A 12,447-nucleotide genomic window follows, 5' to 3' on the forward strand; every position below is an offset into this window, starting at 1 on the left:
AATCTCGTGCGAAAGATGATGCCATTTAGAGATTGAAAGATTTCGATGGAGGTACTCAGAAGACCATCTCTTCCAGAAGTGCTCGAGTTTGGACTGAAGTAATTGCCAACGAGAGAGCCGAGATTCCGAAATTGAAGCGAGAAATGCTTCCGGCACGGTATTGAGCGCCTCGCCGATGAGGAAGTAACCAGGAGTGAGAGCGAGTGTGTCCTCTGAATCGTCCGACAAAGGGCAAAGTGGTTGTGAATTGAGGACAGCTTCGACTTGCGCAAGAAGAGTCGTAAATTCTTCGCCCATATGAGGAGCCGATGGTGGATTGATTGACCACTTTGTCCCGAAGTTGGTTAGTGCCGCCATGGTATCGTTGAGTTCTACTGAACCCGCCTTGAAGAGTGTCTGAAGACATGCCTCTGCCCCGATGAAGTTAGTTCCACAATCGCTGTAAAGAGTGTGGCAGAGCCCCCGACGTCCCGAAAACCGCCGGTATGCCGCGATAAAGGCTTCCGACGTATAGTCTGTCACGAGTTCGAGGTGCACAGCGGAAGTCGAGAAGCAGACGAAAACTGCGAGATAGCCGTTGTACGTTTTCGCCGCTCGTCCACGCCATATTTTGATCGTGAAGGGTCCAGCGTAATCGATGCCAGTATGAAGAAAGGTTCGTGACGGAGTGACTCGCGAAGAAGAAAGCTGTCCCATGAGTTGCTAAGCGTGGGGCCCGCGAAACCGTGCGCAAGTAACACAGTGAAGAATGTGCGACCAAATGGGGGATCGACCACCGAGGATCCAGTACGATCGACGAAGATATGCCAATGTAACTTGAGTACCGCCGTGAAGAGTCTTGAAGTGAGCGTCTGAAACAACCAAGGTGTTGAAGACAGAATGTCGGGGCAAGATAGGAGGATGCCGAGTTTCCGGATCGAGCTGCGAATGTTTCAGACGCCCGCCAACCCGAAGAGTTCCAAGTTGATCGAGGAAGGGTGTGAGGGCGGCCAATGAGTTGCTTCTTGGCAGAGACGCTCCGCTTGCAATGATTCGAAGTTTCGCAACAAAGTAGGCCGATTGAATAAGACTGAAGGCCGACTTGCGTTTGTGAGAAGTGAAGAGACCGGTGATCGAGCGCCTACCGACGAGAGGGCCGTCGAAATTGACTCGGTAGCATGAAGAGGACTAGGTGAAGTGCTTCCGTGCAGTGTAGAAGAGTTGCCGCTAGGGTTGTCACGTGATAGTCATTGTGACTGCTCGGCTGGAGTGGAAGTGGCCGTTACGTAACTCGGAGTAGGCGAAGGTGGCCTGGTTGAAATTGAAGCCACGTTTAAAGACATCGGAATATGTATCAGAGTATGATGTTTATTTTGGTACTCGAAGCACCGACCGGTGATACGGCAGTTAACCGCTGAATGAGGCCCGAGGCAATTGAAACAAAGCCGCTTCTCGATGACGATCTCGCGTCGCTCTTGCGGGCTTTTGCTCCGAAACTGTGAGCAGGAGCCGATGTAATGGTTACCGGAACAGAGGTGGCAGCATTGCATGGCAGACTTTACCGCAGGAAAGGAGTCGGAGGTGCTTGGCGTGGAAGCAACGTAAGCGCGAACCGATGACTTCGAAGTTTTGATCGCCGAAGAGACCGAGTAGGTAGCGGAAGAGGCTCACCTAGTTGAAGGTTTCCCCGAGGAGCTCGAACCGATGCTCTTAAACGCTCGTGCGCGAGAAACGAGAAATTCTTGAAGCGTCTGCATGGTGGCGGGAGAGGTTGAAGCGCCAAGTTTGACCTTCCACTGCTCACGGAGGTGATAATCGAGACGAGAGACGAGAAAGTGCACGAGAATAATATCCCACGATTTAACAGGAACTTCTAGTGCTAGGAGAGCGTTTAACACTTCCATGGTGGTATTGATGAGCGTGTTAATGTCCTTTGCGGAGCGTGAAGCGATGCCTTTGATTGCGAAAAACCGATCGAGTTGAGCAGAAATGAGGAGCCGCTTGTTTTCGTAGCGAGCGACGAGTAGTTCCCACGCCGTGGAAAACGAATCAGAAGAGACCGGGAGATTGCCAATGAGCTGAGCCGCATCACCGCGAAGCGAAGTTTTCAGATAGTGCATTTTTTCCACGGCCGTGATATCCGCGTTTTGGCCGACCATTGAAACGAAAAGGTCGTGGAATGGCCGCCAATCGTGAAATTCACCCTCGAAAGTCGGAAGTTGGATGTCCGGAAGTGATCGACGAAGGGAGGCTGAAGAGACCGAAGCTGAGACGTCCGCGAAAATAGCACCGGTTGGTTCGACGCGGTCGTAATGTTCCTTGACAATGATCAAGGCAACCTTCGCTTTTTCGTAAGCTTGTTGACAGGTAGCCGGAAGATTAGACGTGAAATAATCGTGGGTGGCCAAGTTTTCGCACTTCGTTTCGAGGAGAAGAGCGTGTTCCGCTTGAAAACGTTCCCAATTCTTTTCCAAAAGTTCGAGACGCGTGTTGGCTAACGGCCGAGAAATCGATTGAGGAGAGAAGGTGTCGCTATGGTCGGAGACACATTTAATGCACTCGAGAGTGCTGAAGAGTCCGGTGATGACAACCTTAGCCGCGTTGGCTGCCATGATAACGAAGAATTGTCCCGAAACAAACGAGAGAATCGAAGGAGAATCGCAAAGTATTAGTGAGACGAGACTCGACGCCGAAAAAAACCAAACAAAATCACTCGAAGTTGATTGGATAGAATCACGAGAACAGAGCTCGAAAAATATCGCGAAAAGTCCCGAATATGTCCAGAGTGGCCGAAGCACGGACCGCGACGAGAGATATGACGAACGTAATTCGAGACTTGCCGGAGAGAGTCACAAAGTCGTAATTGAGACCGAACCCGAAATGTCACGGAATTAAGGTTGCGCTGGTATCAGAAACGCAAAAAAGGGAAGAATAAAGAGTCACTGGAGTTCAACGTAGCTCTGAGAGACCACCGGGAAACTGTTGCGTGAATAAGCAAGTCGAAAATGCGAACACTTGCATGAAAGCCGGGAGCAGCCCGAGTGTCACACTAGTTGAACAGAGAACGAGTAATGCCCGAATGAGGGAGGGAGAGAGACCACGTATGCCTCGCGCGGTTAAACGAAGGTCCGAACAAAGACGAGATCGATCGACAAGAAAACAAACCAAAAAAACCCAAACAAAGTCAGTGTATGAAAGCCGAGAGCAGCTAGAGGGTCATACGAACGGAACAGAGAACGAGTAATGCCCGAATGAGGGAGGGAGAGAGGCCACGTAAGCCTCGTGCGGTTAAGCGAATCTCCAACAAAGAGGAGACCGATCGGCAATGGCGCCCACTGAGCTCCCCGCGTCACGTCAGGGACGTGAGGCGAAGCGACCGAGAGAGAGCGAGAGCGCGCGTGGCGGGGGCACACTTGTATGCGATAGAGGGATTGAAACCAAGATGGCGCGCTCTGAGCGTCGCGCGGCGCGTGGGTAGCGTTGAACGTGGAGACCAAGAGAGAGAGAGAGCGCGCTTGCCCGAAATGTTCTCGAAGCCGCGCACAATGGAATCGCACCGTCAAATTTCACAATTAATTCACCACATGTCCGGCTCGAAGGACCATGTTTGGAAATAGTACCGCGGAAAATCTGGGGAAGGGTGAATTAGTTGGGAGAGGTGCGTGGTCAAAGAAAAATCCTGAATACCCGTTAATTGCCAAATGAAGACGAGAGCTCGTTGAAACATCAGTTAAGCCTTATTTGTTGAAGCGCTGACTAGAGTTATAGTCAGTGTAGAAGATTTTCCGGAAAGAAACGAATATGTGAAACGCAGACGATGTGTATCGATCGCGCGGAAGAGGGGCGAAGAGCTGACCGCTCACAGCGCGTTGCCGCGTGTTTTACACGCAATCGAGACTTATCGATTGCGCGGAAGATGACCGAAGAGCTGACCGCTCAGAAGAAAGCCAAACGAAAAAAGAAGTTGTCGATTAGAAGCCGAACAGAAAGTTGACACGAGATTGCGCGAATATTCGCGCGATCGTAAGGTGCTTGTAGATCGGGTCGAACACTTCACTTGAGAGATACCGAAGCTGAGAACAAGACTCAAGAGAAAAACAGTCCGCTGACCGCGAAGGCTAGTCGACGAATGAATTGGCAAGGGCGACGCAGGCCGGAACAATAGAGAAAAAAAAGGAGGGGGGAGAAGCAAGCCGGCCGGCGAGTCTGGTCTAACGTCCGAGTTGACGAGCGACCGAGCACGCCGGTTAAATTCCCCCCATCCGCGGTAATTTCACTTGAGACTTTCCTGAACAGTTGGTGTTAAACAAAACAAAATCGTTCTTTGAATTTTTGCAAAAAGGATAGGAAAAATAATTCAAAGAAAATTTTCTTCAAAAATACAATGAAATACTTGAGCACAAAAGTATTGAAGTGAACACCATTCGCAATGTTTTGATTCAACTTCGTTGTCTAAGTTTCTCGATTCGATCTATGTTAAATTTCAGATGGTAGTAGAGCACGAGTCCTGGGTGATGAACTTGAAGGAAGCAAATCTTTACGACTACCCAATTTGGCAGAAAATGTACACAGCTAAACAGGCGTACCAAATGGCATCCCTGTTACCCCGAGACTGGGACTCTCTGATAGACAAAATGACGAATGAACCGTCACTCTTCGATCTTTACTACAAGTAAGCGGACAATTCAACTGTAAAAAAATTCAATCACACGTATATTAGGTTCATTTGCATAACATTGAATATTTTTTTTTTTTTCACATTCGTGTTTCTTTCGAGCCTATGATTTTTACTGCATCGGTTCAATTTTTTTCCTCCTACTGAACAATGCAGTTACCGTTTCTATATATCATTATGATAGTGAGCCCATCATTTTCGTAAAAACTTGCTATTGATATTCTTGACACCCCGTTCAAATTACCAAAACCGAATGGAAAATCCACCACAATCCCGGATCACAGAAATGTCTGACCACACGGAATTCCCATATAAATTCCACACAAGAGTTCTTGAAACCCCATGAGAAATCGAAAAACCCCGTGAAATCTCCGTCCAATCTCTTTGAACGACCCCATCAAAATTTCAAGAACCATGGGAACTTTGGACACTCCATAAAATCTCCTGTAATCTAAACCCCCGCCCCCGTAAGAATTGCTACTCCCTCACACGGGAAGAATCTTGGAAACGCTTCAAAATCCTTGAAGTATTGCAAAATATCTCGTTTTACTTTGAAGCCCAGATAAATCCTGAAAATTAGCAGTTATTAGTTTTATTTTTTAATCCTTTAAAATCTAATGAATGTGCTTGATCAGTGTTGTACAATTTGAAAGCTTGAATATGTGACAATCTAAATTGCCCATCTTCGCAGGCATTATTACAAAAATTCACCGGTGAGGCCGGCCTGCAACGACGAATGCCGCAAAAGGCTGCTGTGCGATTTGCGAAGCGGTAGAAGCCACGATAGAAAAGCACTCTGCCAGAGCTTAGAGTCGAGAATAGACGGGGAAACCAGAACGGGATGGCGAGCCTGGATCTACAATGGCTTAGCTTTGTCGTACGTACCAGATTGGTTCTTCGGACCTTACCAAGCTCCTGATGTTATGACTAACGAAATAGACGTGTAACATCTGGTAGATGGACTTGTTTAATCATCAAGCTTTCACTAGCTTTTTTTATCACTATACTGTAGAACCATTTTTATGGGTAGTTGGTATACGGTATAAACAATTTTTACTGCATTTTAATACTACTCATAATTAATACTTTATTCATCATCGTTTTTAAGCTTGTATAATGTGACAATATTGTTAGCAATCCATTCACCGACGATCAGAATGCAAATGTATCAGTTTAATCATCGAGTATAAAATTGCAGAGTAATTGAAATTTGATTCCTGGATTATCGGCTCGCAATTGTTGAAAATACGATATTGTACACTATGCACTACATACATACAGTATATAAATGTTCCAACTGTACATAAGATACATTAGTCGATATTAACGCTTTCTTTTATACCCAGTTATTAGCCTTTGTTTCAATAACCGACAATTTTCAAGATTACAGCACCTGTCACTGGAGTTTTTGAAAAAATAAATAAATAAAATCAACGAGAACTTGAAGTTTGATTGTGAGTTGCAGGCTTTCTTTCGGCAGAAAATAGAAGTTGGCTTTCGAAAAGAGGAGAAAGACTGATACATGAAAAGACTTGTCATAAATCTGTTTGGGAAACAATATAAAATTGCGAAGACATTTTTTTGCGATTCTGGGTTTCTTGTGGCAATGTGCTACGTGGACAAAGATCTGTATCAAACTTTGTCTAAAAAAAAATCCTGCCTTTACTATGGTGGATGATATAATATATGGTGGCGGGTTTTAAAATAGTTAAGAGCTCTACATAACTTACGACTTAAATGATGTAATAATGCTTCAACCTAGATTCGTCCTTACAGAGTAACTCATTATACACCTTTTATATATATATATATATATCATTCAAAATTCACGCGTTCTACACTCAAATACTCAAATAATAATCAATTATACAGACGTTAATTCCGTTTCAGTTTTGTTCGAAATTCTATCCTTGTAAAACTATCCACTTTTTTGTTAGCCACATGAATTTTGTCCTTTCGTAAAATATGGGATAATTTGCAAGTGAAATAAATTTTTATAAATAAAAAAGTTACGTACAAATGACTGTACAAAATTTTAATGTCTGCTCCAATCAGTGTAATAATAAATTATTTTTCAAAAACTTGCACACACTTTTAGATCGCGAAATTATTCCGAGAAGCATTCGAAATTTTTTTTAAATCTTTGAGTGAGGTGAAATCTTCACGAGTTGAAGAATACACACGGAATTTATCATTTAAACACTTCACTTCACGACTGCAGAAGTTTGCAAATATCCAACATTCGATAAATATTTCCATTCTGTTCAACTTCACCGTACGCGTAAAATTAAAAATTTGACATACTCGAATATACATATTCAAGTACAAGAAAATAATTCGGATAGGGCCGAATGAAAAAAAAAATGTACATACAATTAACAGATATGATAATGAACGTAATTAAGCCGGTGATGGAAATTCAATGCGTTTCACCCCAAATTTAACGGTGATGGTAGAGGAATATCCCATCGCAATATCTACGCACGTAATCACAATAAGTGAGTACTATAAACAGATTTGTACACACAAATATATAAGTGAATGTATTTACAATCCAAACCCCACTGAAAAAAAAACCTTCATGATAATTTCGTTTTTCCGCATTTCAGGATGTCAGTCGTCATGGCGATTCCAAGATTCGCATACAATTTACCAAAGTATGTATTGGGCCTGGGTTAAAATCACCAAAAGTATCTGGACAAGCGATAAATTGCAATACATCCGGCATCGACGTAATTTATTGAAAGATGTTGTTCGATTGTTTTACGTGGAAAACTCTTTTCCTCTTTCCTTTTGTTGTGAAAAAATTTTTCGCGGTCAATTTATATGAAATAAACAATGTCCAACATTATTTAGTAACGATATAGTATTTATAACGATAATATAGTTGTTTCAAGAAAATCAAATATTATATATAATTGATTCGAATTTTTAATCCGTTCAGCTGGCGTGAAAAAATCATTTACTGTATATGAACACGGAATAAAAAAGTTGCGAAAACGATGAATAAAAAGAAAGGAATGGGTTAAGGAATCTAGAAAACAATTATTAAATTAATTTACCAATTCATTATGTACGACGTGACAAGTCTTTACGAAAAATCATTGAATGATTATTTTTCTAATTTCCACGTATGGGTATGTGTTGAGTATATTTGTATTATAAACATCAAAAAACTTGGATCTTGTCTTGTGAATAAATGAAAAGAATAAAAATATATATATATATACATATATAAGTGATATTATATTATACGTATAAAATATATAATGTAGCAATTCAGTTGATTAGTGATAAGAATGATAAAAAAAACAATGAAGATAATAATTTTATGTTCGTACAACGTAAAGAGATTCGGAAAAACTGACCTCGCTCATTGTTTCCCGTGCATATAAACTACATGGGTATATAGCCGATTAATATGAAATATGTTATATGCTGCGGATTACAAAAAATTCAAATCATTATGACAAGTAATGTGTAAAAAATATTACGAAATGTAGTTAATGGTAGAAGTACTTCTGATAGAAATATAACGAATTATACGTTTTAGGGATACAATATACTAGTTGTATAGTTGACATAGTATTTAAGCGTATCAGTTAATTTTTTATCACAGCCATCATACATATAAATGAGTAATAAACATAACCAATTAGTATGTTGTATGTTAGACAATAAAAATGTGTATATTATATACATATACATATATATATATATATATATATATATATATATATATATATATCAGCGTGGTCTTTAATGGGGTAGTTTTCAAATTTTTATGCTCCCAGGGGCTTAAACAAATATTCGAATTAATAAAAAATAATTCCTCAAGAATTTGAGCTCTCTGTATCAATTCTAAGATAGTCCGCTTTCCGATCGAAGTGTCTTATGGAAATAATTTTTGTTCTCAGTGTCTATTTCATTGTTACAGTAATATTGTTCAAAAAAATTTTAACTGCAAGGTTTCAGTGCTACTATCTGAAACGAAATACACATCATCGTACCCAGGAAATTTAGACGAATTGCACACCCTCGAAATAAAAAAAAAGTCAGATTTTGAGAGTTGCAGCAATTGGTCGAGATTGCAAGGTATGATTATGTTTATTTTTTTTTTCAGATAGTAGCACCACTTGCAATACAATATAAACTAGTTGAAAAAAGTTTTTTGCATGTTATTTTCATAAGATAATTCGATCACAGAGCGGACTATCTTATAGTTGACATAGAAAGCTCAAATTTTCAGGGAATATTTTCCCATTAATTTGAAATAAGCCCCTGGGAGTATAAAAATTCAAAAACAACCCTATTAAGGACTACCCTACTATATATTTTATATAAATATATAATATAGATATATACATAGATTTCGGTCTTTGAATACGCGAACAATTGATACAAAAGGAAGTAACGAGTTTCTCGTTAGCTGAATTTTAGTTTTATCAAGATTAGTTTCGCTTCTGTCACTCGATGTGATTCGGCAAGCGCAAATTGTGAAAAAAAGGTTGGAAAAACGGTAGAAAAAAACTTCAACCGATGTATTATCAACGATCAAAGAGAAAAATTATATGGTATAAGTCCTGATGAACACGACGATATAAAAATGTACTGAAAAAGTTACAATAATCAGTAACCTATGTGTAGTAATTTATATGAATAAAATATTGACCAACATAAAAAAAAATTCCATGACAACCGACGAGATTCATTTCTACTGGTTTGATATTCATTTATCTTCATCGGGGTTTTTATTTTCATAAGTTGAAAATGATGAGTATAGTGATATATTCGTATACTTTTGCAACAATAAAAATACGATGTTCTAAAATTCATTCGCATTCGTATGAATTTCAACACCTATTGTTTTTTTTTTTTTTGTATGTGGTATAGTTGTCAAGTTATTGGCTTCTAAAGAATTGACTTAATTTAATTATAGATTTTTCGCGAACAGTTTTTCCAATTAAACAAATTTGCAATAAAATATCAAACATGGTGGTTTATATAGGAAATTTACTGTTCTTTTGTGATTATGAAATAAAATTCGAAATTTGATTTTTTTTTTTTCTTGTACAAAATTGGAATAAAGATTTCAAACCAGAACTTTAATCACTTCGACTATTTCTTGTTTCTTATTTCTTTTTTTACATGTCGCACTGAGCGTGCTAAATGCATCGATACGCTGCGTAATTAAAATGTATTAACCAGTTTAAGCGTATTTAGTCTCTAACAAGGGCGTAGTTTCGAAATGTCCTTAGTTTACTTTTCTTGTGTCGGTATGGATTATTGTTTTAATTATGTATAAACTTATCTCTGGGAATGAACGGTTCATCTTGGATGTTTTCCGAATATTCACTCGAAGATTGACTTCACTCAACAAGATCTTCATTAGCCACTGAAAGTGTTTTATCTGGAACTCACTTACTGGAGGATGCACACACGTAAACATCTGACAAACATCACAACTTTTCAGCTTTTCGGCTGAAAAAATCCAAAGGAGTTAGCCTTGCTTTTTTTGCAATTTTCATAGCTCGGAAACTTTTCGTCTAAGAATCGTTTTGCATGACTCGTTTTCCACTAATTGGACCCTCGGGAATCCGAAAATGACATCAAAAAGTGCGTGGGACCGACAACAGAGGAATTACACGCGAAATTTTTCATTTTACTGCTTCAACTCTTGATCCGTTACTCGCCGCGTATTCGGACTACGCGCAATCGATTTCTCTCGCAAAATCACGTTGATATAGTGCATCGAAGAATGAATTTAATTGCGAGAAGATACGATCTCCATTTTCGGCGAGAGATGTCTGATTGTAATTTTCTTATAAAAAATTTTTTTTGTTCTTGACAGTTAAATAAATAAATCGTTCTGAGGAGGGCCCATATCCGGGCCAAAACGTTAACAAAAAATACGTTTACATAATTGACCGATCACCAAGATTCAATAATAGATTATATGCGAGGTCGAGAATTCCTACTCTTAAGCTTGATTTTATCACATTAGAACAGTTCTTAGATAATACTGATGTAAAATTATCAGTAAGTTCGATGTTGTGTATTTGCAAAGGAAAAGGGACTCATGCGAGGTAAAAGAAGTTCAAGATTTTCATATTTATTCAGATTCTTTCGATTAGTCAATAATTGTAATTCTAATACACCGACAATAAACTTTATATACTTATTTCAATATCGCTAGATGCTTGAAACGTGAGCTATTCAAATATATGTCCACAGCTGGCAATGAGAGAAGGGCGATTACTTTTATTATGATAATAATAATAATAATAATAATAATAATTTTAACAAAATGAAACTGACATTTTACAATACAATAACGTATTATAATATAATAACGTATGCGTGGATATTGTGTAATACGTAATATAATGGGTTGCATTGAATTCGGTTTTCCGAACGTTTTATAATTGAAAATTTGACTGAATTTTATAATTAGACGATGCAAAAAGCTCTCGTTTGGATCCCATGTCTTTTTTTTTTTGTCTGCTGTTTTTTATACTCCGTTGGCAATGCTATCACACAGTTATAAGTTAAATTTAGGTTAATATTGAAATTTTTATATTGAAATATATATATATATATATATGTGTGTAAATATATACATATATTTTAATGGTAGCGTATGAACATCACTCATAGTGACTTTAAATTATCATTATTATTCATAATAGCTTTCGATTGTTATTGTTATTATTATTATTGTATTTGTTACAGTTGCTACAAATATAACAACCGATCACTCGCAAATTACAAGTATAATAAGATTTGTGTTCATTATTATTACTTATATACAACAATGAGAGAAGCGTAAGTAATTAGTATAGTATTACAATATAGGATAATAAATTATATTCAACGATAAATCGAGTTACACAGCGTAGATCATCGAAAGAAATTAAACCTTTCCTACGTAGCAATTGTTGCGATTTGTGAATATTCAAGATCATTTGATTCATTGTCAATACTGTATGTATAACAATTAACTGTATAATACAGCAATAATGACCATATAAATACGGGTGTATTCACGTGATAACGTGAACGGGAGAAAACTTCATATAATCATAGATTCTCGTGAAACCGTTTCGTGGAATTACATTTGAACAGAAATTATGGAGTTTTCTTTATAGTTTACATTTTCACGCGAGATACCTACACCGATATCTATATGCAATACAATGCGATGACGACAATTGCCTAAGCGTATAAACTAAAAATATTCAATTCATGTGTTATCCATTTTTTGGAATCTATTTTATAATTATATTAAGGATTTCTCTCTTATAACTTATTTCACCCGCTCTTATTATACATATATACACATCTATATGTGTGTATATATGTACACAATTGTATATTTATATTTATAATACACCTATATCATATATATAATATGCATAATATGGATGTGTTATATACTCGTACTTTCAATCGCTTTTGCGAATAATATTTAAAAGCGTTTGTTTTATAGATTAATCCTCGGTATACTACTTTCATTTTATATTGTTTCAGGATTCATGTTTTTTTTTTTTTTTTTTTCTTTTTATCACTGTCTATCGCTAATTATTGTTCTTAAAAATTGATCGCTTCTTGGTTGGCCCTATTACGCACACCGAGGTCAATTTCAACATGGAAACAAACATGGCGCCGTGAATAACTTTGTAACACCGATCAATTTGATTGATCACGGTTCTTATGCTGTTCAAAATCATACCGCGTAAACTTTTTCCTGTCGTGCCACCACCGGGTGAACTGCAAACGCCTTTACTTTTACA

General features: G+C 38.4%; 1 protein-coding gene across 5 annotated transcripts in view; it reads left to right on the forward strand.

The window, feature by feature from the left end:
• LOC124182461 (sphingomyelin phosphodiesterase) overlaps positions 1–7,665 on the forward strand; it is a 45,702-nt gene extending 38,037 nt beyond the window's left edge. For 3 of the 5 annotated variants that reach the window (XM_046569776.1, XM_046569777.1, XM_046569775.1), the window contains exons 9-10: positions 4,467–4,651; positions 5,346–7,029. In XM_046569776.1, the coding sequence (XP_046425732.1) occupies positions 4,467–4,651; positions 5,346–5,601 (441 nt within the window). In that variant the 3' untranslated portion in view covers positions 5,602–7,029. The other 2 variants (XR_006870772.1, XM_046569774.1) reach the window with 2 other exon arrangements.
• The last annotated feature ends 4,782 nt before the right edge of the window (positions 7,666–12,447 follow it).

Source organism: Neodiprion fabricii, chromosome 5 (genome assembly GCF_021155785.1).
Source record: "Neodiprion fabricii isolate iyNeoFabr1 chromosome 5, iyNeoFabr1.1, whole genome shotgun sequence".
NCBI lineage: Eukaryota > Metazoa > Arthropoda > Insecta > Hymenoptera > Diprionidae > Neodiprion > Neodiprion fabricii.